General features: G+C 49.1%; 4 protein-coding genes across 4 annotated transcripts; 3 read left to right on the top strand and 1 right to left on the bottom strand.

Annotated features, from left to right (window-relative positions):
• Positions 1 to 2,533: 2,533 nt before the first annotated feature.
• On the bottom strand, positions 2,534 to 2,935 carry AKAW2_51079S (uncharacterized protein; the record flags this gene model as incomplete). The annotated part of the gene is made up of 2 exons (XM_041690968.1): positions 2,534 to 2,727; positions 2,782 to 2,935. 2 exons carry the CDS (start codon positions 2,933 to 2,935, stop codon positions 2,534 to 2,536), a joined length of 348 nt encoding a protein of 115 aa, XP_041544500.1.
• A 2,723-nt stretch (positions 2,936 to 5,658) lies between these two features.
• AKAW2_51078A (uncharacterized protein) lies at positions 5,659 to 8,962 on the top strand (the record flags this gene model as incomplete). The annotated part of the gene is made up of 2 exons (XM_041690966.1): positions 5,659 to 5,676; positions 5,873 to 8,962. 2 exons carry the CDS (start codon positions 5,659 to 5,661, stop codon positions 8,960 to 8,962), a joined length of 3,108 nt encoding a protein of 1,035 aa, XP_041544499.1.
• A 4,390-nt stretch (positions 8,963 to 13,352) lies between these two features.
• Positions 13,353 to 15,708, top strand: AKAW2_51077A (uncharacterized protein; the record flags this gene model as incomplete). Its single annotated transcript, XM_041690965.1, has 3 exons — positions 13,353 to 13,606; positions 13,724 to 15,415; positions 15,468 to 15,708. The coding sequence occupies 3 exons, from the start codon at positions 13,353 to 13,355 to the stop codon at positions 15,706 to 15,708; spliced, it is 2,187 nt and encodes a 728-aa protein (XP_041544498.1).
• A 2,767-nt stretch (positions 15,709 to 18,475) lies between these two features.
• On the top strand, positions 18,476 to 19,878 carry AKAW2_51076A (uncharacterized protein; the record flags this gene model as incomplete). The annotated part of the gene is made up of 2 exons (XM_041690964.1): positions 18,476 to 18,485; positions 18,590 to 19,878. The coding sequence occupies 2 exons, from the start codon at positions 18,476 to 18,478 to the stop codon at positions 19,876 to 19,878; spliced, it is 1,299 nt and encodes a 432-aa protein (XP_041544497.1).
• Between the last annotated feature and the right edge of the window lie 603 nt (positions 19,879 to 20,481).

Here is a 20,481-nt window from a genome sequence, read left to right as displayed (position 1 = left end):
ACGAAGAGCGGTATGCCCCTGTGTTTGGTCTTCTGTAGAATGGGATACAATAGATAGACAGGACACAATAAAACCAAGACAAACACCCATCTTACAAAATCCAAATCTTCTGCTTCGAGCCAGGCCACCTACCTCACTCTCTCGGTGTCCTTAGTATCTCCTGCTGCCCAGTATCTATGCATCTGGGCAAGGTTGTCTTGCTATATCACTGATATCGAAGGTTTTATGCCTGAGCGGAGAGACTTTTTTCATGATGGCGAAAGCTGAAAGTGGATAAGGCCCGAATAATAATCAGATATGGCACACTCTCATTAAGGCTCTGAAGAGCTTTTTACTATCTATAGATATTCTGCTTGTCGAAGCTATCGGCCTCACAAATCCCAAACACTGATAGGATGCATCTATCGGGTATTATCACAATGCATGTAGTACGAAAAGATGCTATAGTTACCCCCGACTGGCAGGCCCACGAATGGACAGCTCCGAAATACCCACGGTCTATGTCTCCATATCACTAGTGTCCGAGTTGGAAACGGGGCTCAGATAGATTGTGTTTGATATATTGATTAGTGCCTCGAAAAAACCAATTAGGCTTCAGCGGTGATAGTTGAGCCAGGAAGTTTGGGGCGATATAAGAACTTGGAGATCAGGCGGTATGAATTTCTGCTCTTTGAGAAATAGTGCAAGCTGGGCTCAAGCTGTCATATTATGTTGGCTTTGGTCGAGTAGCTTCGATACATGCTCACCGAGCAATTGATTTGGAGTGCTCATATAGTCTCCTGTCATTGAGCATCTACCAATGATACGTAGCCGATTCGTCACTGTACTCGTGAGCCTAGTAGTTCCCCTCCAATGCACCAACTCTGAAGTTACCATTTTCCAGCGCTCCAAGGCTTTAGGTACCATGGTTCCCTCGGAATCACGGATCTCTTGCTACAATGTTTGGATGCTGCTGGTAGCGCCTGGTTCTTATTCATAGCACACGAGTGAAGGTAATCCTATGAAGCCTCTGGTCTTCTGTTCCAACTGTCAATGCTGTTTTGCATGACTGCTTGGGCCCTATTGCCTCGCAAAGCCTAGATATGGTAGTCTAGAGTATAGTGGCATAATCTTTTGACTCGTCTTTTTCCCACTAGGTATCTAGGTGGCGGGTACCAGCGCCTCGTTGCGAACCAACAGGTCGAATGTATGATTTCATTGGTTCCAGTATCTTGCGCCCCATCTGTGTTGGTACAAAGTTGTTTTCCCAGCATGATTATATCATCGTGTTTAGCTTACCGCCCCGGTTTTTCGGGCACGCCTCCGTAGGCCCCGCGTAGTCGGTGAAGGAGCATCAACTTTGCCAGCTCACGTTCCTCCCTCTCGGTAAGCGCAGGCCTTGAGAGGTTAGCCCGAATGCAGCAGAAAAATAGCCGGAGTAGTGTGCACATAGACAGTAGCTAGCACTCGAATAAGGGCGTGGTAGATTGCCATACCGGTGTACCTACAGGCCAGGATGCTATGTTAATCTATCAAACTTAGAATTCTCTGGCTGATCACCTGCAGTAAGCAACATCACACAACCAAATTGAGCAAGCTTCAGGAGCCAGTTGATTTGGTCACTCATGGTTGCCCCGGCGAGGAGGGGAGAGGGGCTTCAGTTGGCACAACTGCGAGTGCGAGACACTTGCGGAGTACCCGGGTGCCGTACGAAGATGGTTGGTTTGTGATGAGAGTGAACAACATCCATCGACAGGACCTTGCAAGGATTATCGGGTTTAGCTCCCTAAGATCGCGCGTCAGGAGGCAGGACAGCTGTTCATGGGGCCGTGCAACCCTGGCTAGTTTCGCCAATCAAGGGAGCGAGCGGCACTTTTTGTCCACCAAGTGTGCTAAATCTGGATAGGTCAGTCGCACCGCAGCGCACTTTGCACTCCAATCCTAGAAGGCCCGATGGTGAGCATATCATTGGGACAGGGTTATGCCTGCATAGATGCATGAACTTGCCCCTCAGTGTCACCTAGGAGACTATCCCATCAGTAAAGTGCCGTGTTTTTGGAGGCAAGGGCTGGCGGGTGTTCCTGCTTCTGATGGTTTCACACCCACTGAAGGAAGGGGTGCAGTCAGCAAGGATAGTCTTTCTCTTTCTTATCCAATGGGGCCAGGATCAGATTCTGAAACACGGAGACCAGCTTTTGGCAGATTATAATAAGGCCGTCCGGGTGACGGTTGAGAATGAATAAGTAGCAGCGAACGCCAAGAAAGTCGATCAGCACAGCTGGAGGTACCGGAAAGCACACTCGTTCTGAACGAAGCCTGCAACAGGAGCAGATAGGCAAGGCTAATCAATAGATGGTGGATAGTGTGCACAGGGGCACGGAATGCTCGCAGCTACGGATCGGACTCCTGTGGTTCGATCGGAATTATCATAGCAATGAATAGCACTGAACGGAACTACTATCTGTCTTGCGTAAACAGGCCCAGAGCCTAGGTAACAATAGCAATACAACAAACAAAGCCTTGACCTAACAACAAATAATTAAAAATGGAGACCTCAAGGCTCTAGCCCGGCCGGCAATCGGCCGGAAGAAATTGTGCCCTTGGAAGCTCGACGCTCGCAGTCCACGTTCCGCTCCGAGAAATTGGATCTATCATCGCGATCGGCCTTTGTGCTCGATGAGATAAGCTTACTATACACCGTTGACCTGCCAGTTTTGACACATGCGACCGAGAGAATGGCCGATACAGCTAGTTGGCCTCAGAAATTGGCTGCCTTCCCTTACTACATGACATCTTGCTTACGGATCGCAACGCTCGAAGAACATTTCTGCACACGGGTACACTGGGAAATGAAAAGCCGTGAGCTCTCGGCCTTTCTCGGAAAATAAATGCGACCGTAGTGGGCTAGATAAATTTTCCTTGGAGAGTTGGAGTCTTCAGACTTCAGTGTCGTCATCCTGGAGACAGGCGGAAGGGAAAAGAGGGTCGGCAAGGAGGAATGAAGGGGATTTTATTTTACTTTTTCTTTTTTCTCCTGATCACATCGGGAAACTTGGATGGATAAAGATGGGTAAAAACAATGGATTGGAAGCGCTAAAAGAGGCAAGGACTGAGAAAGTCTACCCTGGGTAGCATCCCGCTTGTTCCTCTCGGCCCCGTGCCTTGGAACCGGCCGGTTTATGAAAGCTCAGGAACCAGATGTTCTGCCGATGGTTGTTCCAGAGATCGCCAACCTAGATCGCCTCCTCCTTCGCTCCCTTGAATGGCTCGGTAAGCTAAGCAGAGAACGTAAGTAAGAGACTAGATAGCAGTAGCTAGGGATACGAGCCCGGGGCCCCGTGCTATCTGAGAAAAAATTAATAGCATTAATATCTCTTATTATTATTGTCACGAGAGTGACTTTTGCCAGTCAGTCAATCAGTCAGCCAGCCAGCCAGCCGAAAGCTACTTCCAGTGAAAAAGTGGGGATGGGCATGATGGCTTAGCCGCGTTATAAAAGGGACCCATTGTTTTCATGACTTGGACGGAATCAGCGGTCCTGATCGGTACTAGGCTCGGACGCCAGTTGCAGTCTGATTGCATCATGAGAAAACCAGACTCGGTCACCTCGATCCCATCTCGTGCGGTTTTGGAGCTCTCTGCAGAAGCATCTCCACTATCGAGGTCCTGAGAAAGTTGGAAAAAGCAAACAGGGTGAGATGCTAAATCGAGTCAAAGCATAAAATGGATAAAACCAAGTATAATCTAGCCGCCTTACTAGTAAGTAATATCCCTTCGCACAGGGATAGGATACAATGACACAGGGAGAGAAAGAGGGTTGAACGTCCTCAATGCTTCTTCCAATTATATGGCGTTCTGGACCAGTAAGTTCTCATAAAATCTCGGGAAGGAAGGGAGGGAGGGAGGGGGGAGGAGCTGAAGATCCCTGGTTTGTTTCATTAGGCCAGCACACGTTCGGGAATCAGATCCCATCCTCGCCATCAAGTCTCTCTTGGTGGGATCGTGCACGCTAGTGGCCCAGCTGCAGCCGCCGAGGTGCAAGGATCGCGGCTCGCCATGATTACCCAAATACACCGCCCGATGGGTAGATAGTAGTAGTGGACGGTCGGACTACTCCGAACACCATTAGTAGTGTAGTGTGTTTCTGGGTGTGGACTGTGGACAGTAAGCAGCTGAAGACGAAAGATACTAATTAACTACTACGGTAATTAGTTAGTTAGGTAAGTAGGATCATGAACTTACCTGTCTGATCACTCTACCTAGAACAAGGTAAGTGTTTCATTCCCCAGGTTATGTGCATGATTGGATTTCAGCTTAAACAACACACCAGTCTATTCCTTTGGCTAAGTAGTCCACCACGTCAGTACATTCCCTCCTACATAATACCTGCATGCTACATGGATGGAGTACATGAGCAATGACTTACATAAATACCCTCGTGTTCCTTCTGATTCTGCATTAGAAGGCGTTTCAGGTTTCCTTGGTAGCTATCGCTGTCCACCTGTGAGTTGGTGCCTTTAAACCCCAGGCTGTCAGAAAAGCTCTACGTAGTAGATTCGGTCTCAAAATGATTACTAGCTTTATAATACTGAGTAGCAAACCCTTGGACAGTAGCAGCTCCAAAATCCCATCATGATGGCTGTACTTGCCTTGTCTATGCTGTGTGGTCCAAACAGGTGTGGAAGCTCTTGCGTAGCATACCAGATAAATGAGGTGTGAAAATTTAACGGCTTTTGTGGTGGAGGGATTTTTAATCTTCGTACCGGTTTTTTTATTCTAATACTAAAGGAAAGAAAAGAAAGCACAATTTAACTAATATTTTTTTTATTTTTCCTGCTTTTCTATGCTCCTTCTTTTACCCTTCCAATTTGTGCTCTTCCCGCTTCCCTGACTCTAGCCACAATTTATTGGGACTTGCCTTGCGGTCTTGGGTGTGCTGGGGGTGGAACTCCTAGCGTGATCCATTCCTTTCCCAGTGGTTGAGTTTAGACTAGAACCAGAAGAACATCGCCCGTGGGTAGCAAAGCCAGTGACCGCGTCCCACTGGGGCTTTTGTTGATCGATGACCTTGGTCTGTTATTATTACCTCTCTCATTCGCATGTTGCTACTGCTGCTGCTGCTACTATTGCTGCTGCTGCTGCCGCTGCCGCCGCTGCTACTCTACTGCTACTGCTTCTTCGTTTTTTCCCTTCTGCTGTCTGATTTCTTTGGTTTTTGTTTTTCCTTCTTCTCTCCGTTGACTTTAGGACAGTTAAACAAACTGCGGTGACTTTGCGCGGGCCAAAGCTCTAGTCGCTCAGTCTTCCTCTTTAGTCCCTCATTCCTTGACTACATTCCTTTTCGACGATTCCCCCATTCCTTTAGCTTCCTCCTAGCTGGCTCCGACACCCTTTCCCCTCACCCACCCTAAGGTCGCACTGATCGCACGCTGGGATTGTCTTTACAAATAATTAATACTGCTGCTATACTGCCACTGTGGCTTTGTCTTTCACCACCGCAAGGCTAGATCGCGCTCTGATTCCACCTGTCTTCTTTTGAGATGGTGTTTATCTAGATGTGTCGGGCTAGCTGATCCTCCTCGTGCAAGATAATGCAGATGGGTCGTCAACTACATGTGATATCGATGTGGCTAATCTGAGGTTTATGGTGCTTGACACTGTTCTCGGCGCCCTCTGAGAATGGAGCATGTATCAACTGTGAGTTCTGCTCTGTGTCCGATCAGATCTCTTTTGGATCGCATTCGTTTGGTTGTCTTGTCCACTTTGCTGCGGCTACAGGCTCTCTGCCTCGCGCAAATTGGGAGAAGCAAAGCGCTTGACTCAGATTTCGCGTCCTTTTATGTTTACAAGTAGTCGCGGCTAACTGGCTTTTTCTTTCTTCCTTTTCGATCAGCTCTGTGCAATTAGCACCGTCGGTATTGCACCAACTGGCTTCGCCTTCGGTCGCGTAGATCGAAGCTCCTCCAGACCAGGCCGATTCCGGAAAAAGACCCTCCCGCTGCATGATCAATGCGCGACAGCGACAGACGATACCGTATCCTTGTCAAATGCAAACCATGTCCCCACAAGTCCCTTTCCATCAGTGACAGCACAATCTCCTCTGGCCGCAGAATTCTTTCGGGGGTCAGAAGATGGTGCGTTTGATACGAGTAAGCCGGGAGAGGAGAAGTCGCGCAGGAAATCATCGTTTGCAGGTGTACGACTGCGACGTCGCGGACAGACCTTCACTGGCCCGCCAAAGCCAGTCTTCGAGAATATTTCACTCGCTGCGCACATACGACGACCTTCGTCTTCCTGGGTGCGACGCCTGTCATTCCAACCGGAGAAACGCGCTTCATGCCAGACCCCCGTTTCCCCTACATCAAACACGCCCGGTAGCCCGGCCAGCCCTCCCGCTTCTATTCAACGCAGGCCCAACAAACTAGTCAAGCGGCCACCTTCCCATCATGCCAACTCTCATTCATTGTCCGGGATCGCGCCATCTTCTCCTTTGACTCCCACCGGTTTTCGCAGGCCTGCTACTAGTCATCAGCGGTCTGAGACCTTGGGACATAAAGCTACTCATAGTCTTAATTTCGAACCGAGTCTGATCTTGAACCCTCCGGTAAGCAAACCTGATATTGCTGCTATAGGGGATGATCATGTCTGGCGTCCATACATAGACGTCAGCCCGGAGGGTTTATCGGAAAGGCTGGCGCGCAGATTCTCAACCGCAACAAGACCGAAAGACCAAGGACTGCGGCGGATTGTACCGAATGCGGAGACTGCCCCGGCTCTCCTTTTGGCAACATCTATCAAAGGGAAGCAACCGACAGCGGAAGCTGGCCTGGATGCATTTGCTCCTTCCCCTTCAGTCCAGTTTCGAAACCCATTCGAGCCCAGTGCGAATTCATCTCAACAAAAAGAATTGTCATTGCCGCCGGAGGAAAGCGATTCCCAAACCTCGCCTTCTTTGCAAGATGCGGATCCGAAGTCTCCCCCAACCGACACTGGAGCCCCCGAAGGCGAAAATTTCAAAAATGTTCCCCTAGTTTATTCTAAAAGAAGGGCAATATCGACGCCTCTTCCAGCGTCGACAAAGACGGAAGGAACACAGGTGATTCCACCTCACACACATGGAAGAAGAAACATCACCGACCCTAATATCTTCCGTCGTCCGACCTTTGCACAAAACGGCGCTACTTCGTCATTGATGTCGGAACTAATGGGTCCGCGACGCAGAGCCTATCCTCTTTATCTTCAGGACTATAAACAAGAGATGGCTCATCTACGGGACATCGGATCGCGTCCATTCACCCTGGACTCAGTAACACTGACTAGGTCTCAAGGCACTTTCCGTCAGCGCCCAAAACGCCATTCTATCGCTGCATCAGACCCTGCATCAACCGTCATAGGTTCCGATGATACTCATATATTCACATCTGGCGACGAGGATGAGACAGATTTCTTGAGCGACACCGCCTTTGACTCCATCCGCACCCATCTCACCACCAGCAGTGGCTTGGGCTCTTATGCTCCTCGAATCGAGACAATCTTTGATAAGGACTTCCCCGTGAATACCTTGGAGGGAGAGTCTTCTAATGGCCATGCACTTGAAACACGCGAATCTCTTACTTCACAGTCGCTTGGGAATTGCCATTGTGAATCTGATGCAGATGCGACGCCAACGCCCATTACTATGCCAGGCCATATCGCAGACAGCGCATCGGATATGCACGAAGGTGACAGCCACATATCTTTTCCGTCTGACTTGACCGACGACGAAGATTCTCGCAGTCTGGTGGCGGCGTTGCCCGGTGAAACTACCAATCCATTCACACAAGTGCAATCTTCAATGTTGTCGTTGAAGGGTGATGGCGGCGATTGTTTCAGAAGCGAGACAAGGCAATCACACAAGTACGATTCTCGCAGTCTCAACCACGAGGCGCTTGACTCGTGTCCGAAAATGAACATCTTCGACTGGTCAGAACAGCCGAGAAGTGACCGTGAAGCAGCAGGTTCTGATGGGCGGCCACGGACCATGCATGGGAAGCATACGCCTGACGTGCGTGGCAGCCGCGCGCCAGGACGAAAAGCTCCGAGTACATTGCATCTCCGTAGTCAAAGTGTTCCAGTAACGAGAGACCCTCCGACACTTAATGAGCAACGTCAGACCTCAGGCAAATTCGGTACATGGGGCCTTGGGAGCAAAGGCGTTAGCGAAGACTGGGACAGTGACTTCGATTTCGAGGATGCAGATGAGACAACCAATGAGTCTATGAAGCCAAGCAAAACGACCCCCCGGCGGGGTATGATTGTTCCTCAGGCCATCATGGAACGCCAAGCAAGCCTTCATGGGCAGTTCGGACAGGTCCAAGAACTAACCTTGCTGGTTGAAGAGCTAAAGCGTCTGCGACACCAAGGCAGCTTTCTAAACATCGTCCGCGGGCCATCAAGCGAGCTTTGGAAAGAGGCAGAAGGAATAGTGAACCTAGCCACACTTGATGATGATGATCATAATAACTCGAACAATAACTCTCCTCCTGGATCCCCTTCGTCGCTGACATTCAGTTTTGACGACTCGGAAGGCGATTCATCCAATGCCAATGACCCTTGGAAAAGGGTCAGCGATGGATCATGGGGATTATCGCTCTCAGAGCACTCCAATTCCCGCCCTACTACCTCTCCCAGTCCCGATGTCACTACCAATACCAAACCGAACTCTGTGTTGGATCTGATCTATCGACAACGCAGCTCGGTTGACTCCGCTTTTGCGGAATCACATCCTCCTCGTCCCAGAAAACTTCCTTTTGATACGCAATCTCTCCGAGACTTGGTCGTTCGAGCTGGCGTTGTCACGCGTGCTTTGAAAGAAGTAATTCGCAAAGCTGAAGGTGTTACGGCGGAGCCTAGAGACACCTTACATCTTTCAGACCCGCCATTCCGTCGCATTTTCGACCAGTCTTCCCATCATAATGCATGTCTCGAAACTCACGGCAAATGAGCCACGCCACTTCCTTACATTACATGATGTTATCACTTCACGCCTTTTCTATTCTCCGACTGTATCCTCCTTTTTTTGAAAAGTCTGATGATTTCTTGAGCATATGAATTGACGCGAAAGAAAACAATTGACTTGGACATGCTTCACCTCTACGCTACCGCTAATTTCCTCTTCTCCCCTCCCTCTGTCAGGGAAGGAATTTTCGATAAAACTTTCTGTTTTCAGATGGATATCACATTGTACAATTCAGATGTTTGGTATTTCCCATTCAGGGTTTGTGTTGTGTACTTGGGCGGTTCTTGTGCGAATATTTTTTTTATTGGGGCCTTTCTTTTTTCTCCCACAACCTTTTCCATAAAGTCTCCTTTTTAGTCTCCTTTTTTTCTTCTTTTTTCTCATCTTCTGTTCTCTGTACGTGATATTTTCGGAAGTGGATTACGAAGGTCCCGTACAGTCTTCCATTGCCTGTTTTGCCTCTGCCAGCTTCCTTTTCTTCGTTTGATTTTACTTTTCACGGGTGTATGGATATAAGAATCTGGGTCATGATGTACCTGTCTGGAGAAACAAAAGAAAGATATGGCGATTTCTCAATAGCCAATATTGCAAAATATCGAAGAACGGGCTATTACAATCCTAATGAAACGAGCCCAGTGAGCCAAAATCTTCCTACGACCATGTAAATGTCCATTCCTACTCCGAATTCACCATTTAACACATACTTGACCCTGGCCATCAATCAGGAAGCGTATGGATTTTAGTGGATCCGCGGGGGAAAATAGATAGAGGAGATCAAAGTAAGAAATTTGCGGTCAATTCATCAAGAACATGGTGGGCTTTCTGTCCACCGATCTGAGAACGAAAGTGGCGACCAAATGGACCTGGTGGGAAAGGGATTGTAAATAGTATCGGTGACATCCAATCAATGTACTGCTCGTGATGCAATATCTTCTTGTATTGTGACATGATTTTACTAGTATATGGCATTGCCAGCTATAGCAATCATTGGTTTCAACAACATATATATTTATTTCGGTTCGAACTTAGTCTTTGCTATCCCGGAGGAAAAGAGCGTAAGCTGGGTAACATTGCATGCACCGTTTCTCTTCCAGAAAGAGTTACTAGATCTAGGTAGCTAGAGTACCCTAGGAAGAAAGAAAAAGAAAAAATAAATTATAAGTAATTCATAAGGGGTAGCAATAAGTACTACGGTAGATCACACTTCATACCACCCGTGTTATATACGACATATCCGGGATACCGGATACCTTCTTTTAAAAACATGCTCAAGGTATTCTTCTCGGTATTCTTCTTCTTCCTCCTCCTCCTTTCTCGTGAAAAGAGCGCAACTGCTATCTGGAATTACGGCTCTGGAGCTTTGCATATATGACTCTATCAAAAAGGAAAAGTGCCGTGCCGTTTCATAGGAAAAACGGCCCAGACATCTTTCGGCCTTCGTGTCTGACAGCTTCCCCTTTCATTCATCTATAGATGTATGATGCCTATTACCTGTTGAGTCAAGTAATATACCTGGAGTGTTACAGTCAGAAGGGCGAGGTCACAAGCAACGGAGCTGCAAGCCTGAAGGGGGATTCACTCCTCCCATGTCATCACAAGGACAAGTGCCAGCTGAAGATTGGTTGCTTGAGATGTGGATGTGTTGACATGATGCAAATTACTCGAGCACTAGGCTATTGCAGGTGATATACTCGCAACATATATATATGTTATGATTGGGAAGAACCTTTAGTATTTATAACTACTAACCAAGCATCACATATTATTCATTGATATACTGTTGCTACATGGCATGGTGATATAGACAGTCAACGATTCAATAGGTTACATGAACCTAGTACTTGGTGGAAAGTATGCAAGCCATGATCTTCAACCTAGGGGGAATATAATGCATATAATTGTGGTGTTCCTTGCGATTGGTGTATCCATTCTAAGTTCGTTCTGGTTTCCGTAACGAACCATAATCCTAGACTCAAGGGACCTTTGCTAAATTATTCATGTCTCAACCCCAGCTACATAGGAGATGTGAATGACGGGACGCTCGCAGGTGAGTGAGCATTTTCTATCAGACCAGGGATCTTGTTATTTTCATAAACCTACCATGAGAAATGTGCTTTCTGGACTCTGCAGTTTTAGAATATCTATAACCGAGGTCGCCTCAAGATACTTTTAGGCCTCAGGCCACGGTAGATCAGCTCGAGGCTGTGGTTCGGCTAGATGGCTTAGCCAAATAACCGGCCAATTGATTAATCTGGTTTTCTTTTCTATAACTACTTCTGCGTAGTCTCCGTAGTAAGATCGGAAGGGCGGGGAAATATCATAGTTCCCAGAGGCTACCCCATACTTTATCACATTGCAGACAGATTTGTCACTGATTGCTGGTTTGTTTGTTGGGGGTTCACTCGCTAATTGTGGGTAGAAGAGTTAGATAGCATCAGTGCAGGACAGTAATGCTTCGTAGGTATTTAGTACTACATGCCAGGAAGGATACCCGGGCCAAGCCAACTGAACAAAATCGAGTAACTGAGCCAGCCAACTGATGCTAATAATAAACCAAGTGTTATCGTGGATGTACGTCAACTACTTCTTCACTAGTTGTGCTCCGTAGGCAACCAACAAACTTTCGCAGTGCCAATCTACTCCGGTAGGATCATTCGAGAAGGTTTAGCACCTGTCCAGACTTCCCAAGGGGTAAATGTCAGATAATAATCGAGCAAGTCGACAGGCTCAGCTTTGTATGGCGGGTGGAGAATGTCCGAGAGGTAATCTCCCAAGGGGCGGAGTCCCCTTTCAATTATTGGTCAGGACTGAGCGGGTTCCTGACGCTAGTCTGAAAAGGAGAGACTAGGCGCCCCACTTGTGCCTTGGTTTTTTGCTTTCTCGACTCAGGGGATCGCGGCCACCTTACTTGCTCGGTCTTAAAGTAGAGAAAAGTAAATAGAGCCGGACCTGGAGGGGATGAAAAGACAGTGGATTGAGAGGGTCGCCAGGGTACTTAGAACATCTGCCAGAAAAAGCCCACGAGGAAGCTGAAACACTTGCAAAGTAAGGAAAGTCACAAAAGAGGAATCAGCTTGCCCAGACTGTTGGATGGAGTCCGTTCACCATTACTGCTAGTGAACTAGTGTTCCATACGGATGTGATACCGGTATCTACTTCACACTCGGTAATATGTATTTCGATCTTCAGCCAACTCAGGGGGCGGCAAAACCATGGCGTGACAGAAGAGGAAGTGTACCTTACTACCTAAACTCCGACTTTTTGGTCCATACTTGAGCCAGCTCCTTTGTAGTTCTATTCCTCTTCTTGACCTCAAAATCAATCGCAATGTACTCACGGTGTAGAAGTTATGTGGGTTGGCCAACGTTATTGGCCCAGGCTCTACTAAATAGGAATTATGTTGTTTATCAAGCATTCTTCTGGGGAAGATACTGTGGGCAACAACAATTATACTACTACTTAAAGTAGCTAATAAGTAGTTTACTTTGCTAGCGAGTAGCAGCAGCCTGTCTTATCTCTGCGTACGTAGATAGATAAATACTCAGATAGATAGTACCTCCTCCTCGAATAGATGACCATACAATACTTTGCGAATACGGGGCATGTGTTCGGTGTTTCCCCTCCCGCAGTATGGTACGACGGATACTCACTCCAACTAACTAAACCAGCTAGTTTAGTCTAGTTCAAACCACTGCTCAACTTCCACCCCCCCATCTGCCACCAAGCTTTGCCTCTCCTCCCCACAACCGGTTAGACAAACAAATGAATGGAAATGAAACGGGCCATCTAGACCGCTTAGGCAGACTAGCCCAAGGTAGTAGCCCTGGGTGCTGCTGCTGGCTTACGCCCTCTGGGCTTTCGCCCTGCCGGCTCACTTCATTTTCCCTCTTTTCTCCCTCTCCCTATTGAGTTCGGTCGGCCTCCTCTTCTTGCTACTCCTTTCCTTTCCTTTTTTAACCTGTTACACGTCGTTCTTTCCCTCCCCCCCGGGCCTCGACATCTCGGGGTTCGCGTACAGTCGTTCATTTCAGGGAGCCTTTCTCGCTCCCGTCCATTCCTTGCTGGACCCAAATCCGTCCTTGTACCTTCGCTTCTTGTCCGCCATTACTACCGTTGTTGAGCGTGGCCACCTGCCCTCCCCCCCCCAGTGAGATAGATCTTCGCATCATAGGCACCTCCTCAATTGCAGCTCGTCATAAATACCGCCACTCGACTTCATGCTTTACGGATATCGACACCTGGGAAATATTCACATCAGACCGAAGAACTACTGTGGCCCTGCAACTGCCCCATTGTCGAAGTAATCTGGAAGAATCTAGAAGTCCTCCGGGCTCACGGAGAGTTCGGATTACCTCCCTGAAGAACTCGGTCGATCATGCACAATCACCACCACCATCATCAGGCTCTCCATGGCACACAATTGCAAGGCCGCTCGAGGGCACGTCGCCCAAGCCTTGTGCCTCGTGACCGGCTGCCATTGCTAGCGATGCGCGAAACTCCGACGTTGGCAAGAAGAGAGCCTCTGCCGTCTACTGATTCTTCCTCGGCTACCTCATCCTCCGCATCCAGTGGTACTAAACCGACAAGCACGCTTACCACTACGACCTTGCCTGTTGTTTTAGGAGCAGTGTACGTTCAATTGCGTTCCCTCCTCCCTTCAAAGTGCCACCTTTGCCCTCCACTTTACGGCACCCATAGTTATAGTTCTGTTCCAATGGTTTAGAGCCATGACTGATGAGCACCTAGGGTTCCTATTGTGATTGCTATTGGCATTCTACTCTACTTGCACCGCAGAAATGTGAAGAAGCTCCGTAACGAAGATGCAAACGACAAACACAAATCTCTCGACTTCGGCCTGGATTTGGCGCCCACTAACGGAGCTGTGCCTATGCAACAAGCAGAGAAAGCTGATCGCAACGCGGCCCACAACAAGGGCATCTCGTTGGATATTGGGCCTAGCCCCTATCTGCTCCCCCCCGGTCTGCACAACTCGAGGGAATCCCTGGCGTCTATGTCCAGATCCATCGGTGATGGTGACGACGATAAGTATCGACACGTCGGGTCCTTCCTCGGTGATAATTCGTCGCTCAGGTCGCACTCGAGAGGCCCCCACGACGATGCGGCAAGCTTCACAGGTTCAACCAGACGGGCCGCCCTGGGAGACGATATGAACCAGGGCCTTCTGCGGAACGCCCAACGAATGTCGCGCTCGTCGCCGCCACTTTACAATACTCAGTCTGGTGACCGTAACGCTGAGAGCCCGGCGAGCTCTGATCATGAACGTGATCATGGGTTCCAACTGGATCTGCCCAGAAGCCCGAGTCCTGTACATGTTCCCGGAATGGCCATTAGCGAGCCGCACACGACAAGCAACGAAGCCGGATTCGCTGGAGATCACGCAGTTACTGAGACCAGTGCCAAGCAGAAGCGCCTATCGCATATGCCACAGTATGCAGATATGACACTTCCCAGTGACCACGGTCTCGGCCACGACGTGGATTCGGTACCGGCTCCTCAGAATCATGCCAATCTTCCACCGTTACACGACCCTCTTTCGCTTCATCTGGACCCCAGCCCGGCTTCTGTGCAAACCGCATCGATGTCAACACCCAGGATCTCGCTCCCTGTGAGTGATGCAGCTAGCGACTACGGTGATGCGCGGAGGTCTACTATCCCGGCCGTCAATGTGCAAGATGTGACGAGCGCCACAAGCTATGAAGATGGTCCTCAGCACCCCGACGTCCCTGCTTTTCTTGCCGAAGAGCCACCTCGGAGTCAAAACACAGGCCTTGATGCAAGCCGTCGTGACACGCGACGGATGACTTTCGGTCTTCGTCCTCTGCCGCCAGAGGACCCGTCTGAGGACCCCGAGCAACGTGCCAACCGTATCAGGTCCTTCTACAAGGAGTACTTCGATGAGAACAAGAACGGCCGGGAAACAATGTACCACGACTATGTGCCAGATTACTATGGTGAAGAGGCCTATGCGTATGACCCTATGATGGGTGATCAGTTCGGTGCGGTGCCGGCGCCATTCGCTGAACCAGTGACTCGTCGTGCCATGACTCCTCCACCTCGCGCACCTCCGCGCTTCCAAGGGGCAGCTCGGCATATGGCCAGGGGCTCGGATGGAGGCAGCGGCTTTCAATCTCCCGGTCCCCGTGCATTCTCCTCGGCCTCTAACCGTATGCCGGGACCTCCCAAGCCGCGCAAGCCGATACCCCCGCCATCGCCGCTTCAGATCCTCCCCACACCCCATATGCTGAATGATGACTCTATCATGTCTGCCATCGAGTATGCCCCCTCCAACCACTTCAAGGATCAAAAGGAGGGCCGACCAGGAACGCCCTTGGGCGGCCTGCAACCATTTAGCCCGGCGGTGCCGGTCCATTCGCCGCTTGTTTCAGCTTTCGATGACCTTTCAGCCTTGCCTAGCGCGTAAGTCATATGCTCTCCATTGGCATTGAGTAAAATATTAACCAAGTTGCAGACACGCATTGCGCAAGTCGGGCGCTTACGACACATTGGATTTTGCACCTCCGCCTCGCTTCAAGAATGATACTGCGAGCGATGCTGGTAGTATTCGCAGCAACGGCACTGGGATTTCCTCGACCCATTTGCACAACATCCGCACTGGTGCGTATCGTGTCAGCCGTCTGCCCGCGGACACTGTAGGTACCAAGGATGACTTGATGTCGAACCTCCGTCCTAAATGGGATATGCGGCAGTAAATACCGGCATTTCTGTTTCGTTCTTTCTTCCCAGCCGTAACGATTTCCCCCTTCTGCCACAGCCATCTGGTGTTTACATACCTTATCACGATCTATTCTTGTCCATTATATATTCTGTCCTAGCGGTACTTCTTTTGAGGAACCGGGTTCGATTTCGCAAATCTTCCCGATGTTCAGTGGCGTGAATACATACAAGGGGCCTTTTGTTGTTCGTCTCTGCTTTCTCTAAGCGCTCGGTCTGATCAGCCATGTTTCTCTATAACCTTCAACCTGCAAATATGATTCCTTTTTGGAGGGCGGATCGTCGATGTCTAAATCCGACGATGCTTGTGTCCCCCAAATGCCTTCTTTTTATTAGAAAGAAAAAGAATGTGCTACTCTTTTTTTTTTGGTTTCGCCGATTCCGGTGAAAGTGCGTCGTAGGCTTAAGTACGTGGCTTCGAAAGTAAAGGTGCCAGCCATGCATATCCGCAACAGTGCAAGGATGACACGCGGTCTTGCGTCATCGAACGATAAGAGGCCTGACCGACCGGGTGTTGTTACAGATTCTTGCACAAGTAGTAAGTAGTATTTCTCGGATACAGGTGCATTGGAAAAATTCCGAGACAGATATTCGCCCAACGAAGTTTGCAGCTTCATGATGTGTTTTACTGTTACTGTTTATGGCGTAGTATTCAACGCCTTGTTGGGAGGCCTGAAAGTAAGTGGTAGAGACCCAATTGTTTGACCTATCCAGCTTGTGTCTGTCTCGCCTTATTGTCAGATGCAACCTCGGGGACAATACTCCTTAGTAGTAGACAGTAGGCAGGTAGGGAAGAATGACAGCCGGAAGCGGCCGACCGAGGCTTCATCCAAGTAGTCAACATGGCTACGACACAGGTTAGTAAATAATGGGGTTGCAATGTAGCAAGCCTTAATTGATGACATTCTTCAATATTACTCTTTCCTATTCAATTGGGTTGTGAATTTGAAGTGTCAAACATGGATCATCATGCCTTGAATGAGGTGCACAGTCGATGGTAGACGCGACCGTCCGAGTCGCTCTTATCCGCTCGGGCGATTTTTAGAGTGGAGGGAGATGCGGCATTCGCGGAAGCCACTGATGGCATACTTTTGAGTTAGTAAACATATTTGATTACCTTGCCAGAAATATCTCAAAGCATGTACAGATAATTGGGTTTATCTTGAGATGATATGTTGATAGCAAGGAAAATGAATGCCTTGTATATCAGGTAGATCGATCAATGCTGCACTACCGTTCAAGGGGTACGTAGTAGATATCTACTAGTAGTAAACATGTGGCATAGCATTGGTTTTTCTTTTCTTTTTTTCTTTTTTTCTTTTTTTTTTTTTTTCTTCCAAGACACTTGGTACCTGAGAGTTACCGATAGTGGCTCCTGCTTGGTTAGCGGTAAGAATGAAGTCCGGCACCACCAATCAGGGCTTGAGGCTGCTCGACTGTGGGAGATTGAGACCCACGGAAGGCGGCACTCAATCTGCAATCAGCAATTCTTCCTCTTCGCCCGGTGGGCCGCTTTGGGGGTCATCAAGTTTTGTTGCCCCCCATGGAACCGGGTCTAACTGTTGCTAAGAATAAGTAGTTCAATTTCAGGGCATGTCATGGTAGTTATGGACATTGGACATTGGAGAACTGGGTATGGAGTATGATTTTAGCTCCATAAGGATAGTAGATGAACCCTTGACACTCCAGATACTACTCCATTGTTCTGGTGTCAATCGATTTCGAGGGAGGGAGAGAGAGAATGTGATGACGGACACTTCGCTTGCTGACTCCGGCGGATGCCGATCGCAGCAATTTGGGTTGGCCAAGTGTAACTGGTACCATTACATACCACTCACTCACTTGTACCTAGTCGCTGCTCCGTACTCGTACCTGGTACTAAGAATAATTACCAGGAAGAATCAAAAACCAAGACAAGACTAAGTCAAAGTCACCCTCAGGAGCAACTGAGCCGGTTGCAGAGGCTTGCTTCTGGCCGCAATTCGCCCATACTTCTCCGCTCTCCCGCTCGTTGAATCCATTCGTTCCGTCACTCTCTCACTCGCTCACTCGCTCTTTTCCCTTCCGTTCCATCGTTCGTTCGTTCTCTCGTTGGAGTCTTTTCCCTCAACTCCTCCCACACCCACCCCCCTCAGATGGATCTGTCCCAATGAGTGTGTTATTTCTGCGCTCTATCTAATATGAGATCCGGGTCTGCTGTCTCATGGCATCCAGTTTAATTCCGGTGAGTTGCCACTGTGCAGTCCCTCCTCCTAAAAATTTCCTTTCCCGAGAACCCTTTTTTTTAATTCCATAATTTGTTGTTTTCTTCTTTTCTGCCCGCGTTGGTCTGAGGCGACCGTGCTTATCCCCTGACCATCCGCTAGGCAGTCCATTATCAGCTTCACCACTTTACGGGCGCTACACTCTTATTCTACAGTGAAGCAATTCCTTTTTAATTCTCTATTGGGTATACGGTCGTACCCTATATTCTTACATATATTCGTTCTTTCGCTATCACAATATCTTTTCGCTCTTTTTCGATCGCCTTCCGATCCTTCCAACGCAATCTTAACACAGACTCGTGCTTTTGCGAAACTTCGCTCAAACGTGTACGACCGGTAACTTCTCGGCTGAATACGTCCTGTCCCTTTTCGTGGATCAGTCATTGACAGCTGGACTTGTGGAATCCTCAACTCCCAGTTGATCCTACTTGACTGATACCACTTGGACCCTTATCCATCTGGATTTAATTCCCGTCTAAAGATGTCTTCTGGTATGGTGCTACCCCACTACGACACCCTGTCTTGGAGAGCCCATTTCTGTTCTCTGCTATCCATCATGAACTATGCGCCTGCGATATACTGAACTTGCTCACAGGAGCGGCTGCGGCGGCTGCAGGAGCAGCGGCAGCAACATCGGCAAACGCCGCTGGTGCAGCTACTACTACACCCACCGAGACACAAGCGGAAACCACATCCCAATCGACAACGGAAGCAACTCCTACGTCCGAGGCGACAACATCGCAAGAAACTTCCGCGGAACCAACGACATCCGTGTCCACACCTTCTACAACATCAACGTCGTCGACCTCTGAATCAACGTCTTCTGCGACCACAACATCCATACCATCGACAAGTAGCACTTCCACTTCGTCGACTAGTACTACTGAGGCTCCCTCAACCACTACTTCTGCTACTTCCCACACTACCGCGACTCCAGTTGTCACCGAAGTGGTTACTACGACACCAAGCAATGGATCGACCGGCGGCGTGGAAACCCTGACGATAACATCCACCGACACAACACTCCCAACGGGAACTGCTGGTACTGTAGGAAATGGCGTGACTGCCACGGGCAGCGGATCGGCAGCAGCAGCATCGTCGACGGGTGGAAGTGGAGGTGGCAGCTCAGGCCTTTCGGCAGGCGGCACCATTGCGGTTGCGGTTGTTGTGCCAGTGGCTTCAGTGGCCATAATCATCCTTGCAGCCTTGTACTTCTGGAGAAAGTGGAAATCGAAGAAGGCGGCCGAAGAAGAACGGAGGAAAGAAGTGGAGGAATACGGGTTCAATCCGAATAACGATCCATCCCTGCCTCCTATCATGGGTGGTGGAGCCTTCGAACCCAAGGACGACAACACTTCTTCAGGCTACCGTGGCTGGGGAACGACATCTGCTGGTCGCAAGGCATCCACGAACCTATCAAGCAGCGCCGGAGTCGGCCTGGCGATGTCCGAGGCTGGAAGCGCGCCTGGTTATCACCATGCAGCGACCCCAAGCGATGGGACAATTCAGTACTCCGAAGGGCAAGGTACACTGGGAGAGACTGAACCTATTGGAGTCTTGGGTGCTGCTCCAGCAGCCGCGGCGAACAGTCGAAATGTCGATATCCACCGTGGTCCATCGAACGCCTCGTCGGCCTACTCTGCAGCCAATCATTCCGAAGCGTCCGAAGAGAGTCACATGTCTGCCACTCACCCCTCAGGAGGTTTCTACGACGATAACCCGTACTATAATGATATGCAACCGCAATATGGCGCATATGGTGACGGCCCGTATGGCGGAGCTCCGCCTGTCATTCGCGATGTTCAGGCACGACGCAATACGCGCATTGAGAATCCTGCCGTGTTTCCTAGACAAGGGAATGCTGGTATCGCGCAGAATTTCTGAGATGCCTCTGCTTTCTCTATTCTCGCCGCATTAATACGTGGACATTGCAAGCTGGACGCCCGGATGCAACAGACATTGTGGCGGTCGATGGGTGCTTTTTAACGAGCCCCTAGCGCCTTCAATTGGCTGTCTTTATATTTCTTATTGGGGTCACGAGACCTATGGCATAGAACGAAACATGCCTACAACGCCAACCCCCCGCCTGGAAAATTGGGATAGCTTGCCGCTGGACTGTTCGGATAACGTTCAAGGTGCAGCATCATGAATCTCTTGTTCTTCAAATCTCTCGCTCACTGTTTCTTTTGTGGCCTTCCCAGACCTCAAAATACCTCCTTCGTTTCAATTGCCTTGTTTTCTTGTTTCAACCGGTGCCCTCGTTATTCTGGTATATGGATATATCCCTCCTGTTTTTCTCATTTTCTCTTTTTTGTTTAACTCGGCCTTGTGATTGTACATTTATGATTCTATAGAAGCCTGACCTTCACACAAGGCAACCAGGGCTTCCTATCTTGTTATTTTTTTTTTTTTTCTACCCGCCTCCTTATCCCCTTTTCTATTTTCTGTTTGCCTCGATTTTGTCTAAACGTGTCTTGCTCGGGTCTG

The sequence above is a fragment of the Aspergillus luchuensis genome, chromosome 5, assembly GCF_016861625.1.
Source record: "Aspergillus luchuensis IFO 4308 DNA, chromosome 5, nearly complete sequence".
NCBI lineage: Eukaryota > Fungi > Ascomycota > Eurotiomycetes > Eurotiales > Aspergillaceae > Aspergillus > Aspergillus luchuensis.
The sequence above is the reverse complement of the archived record's forward strand: the minus strand, read 5'-3'. Positions and strand labels throughout refer to the sequence as shown.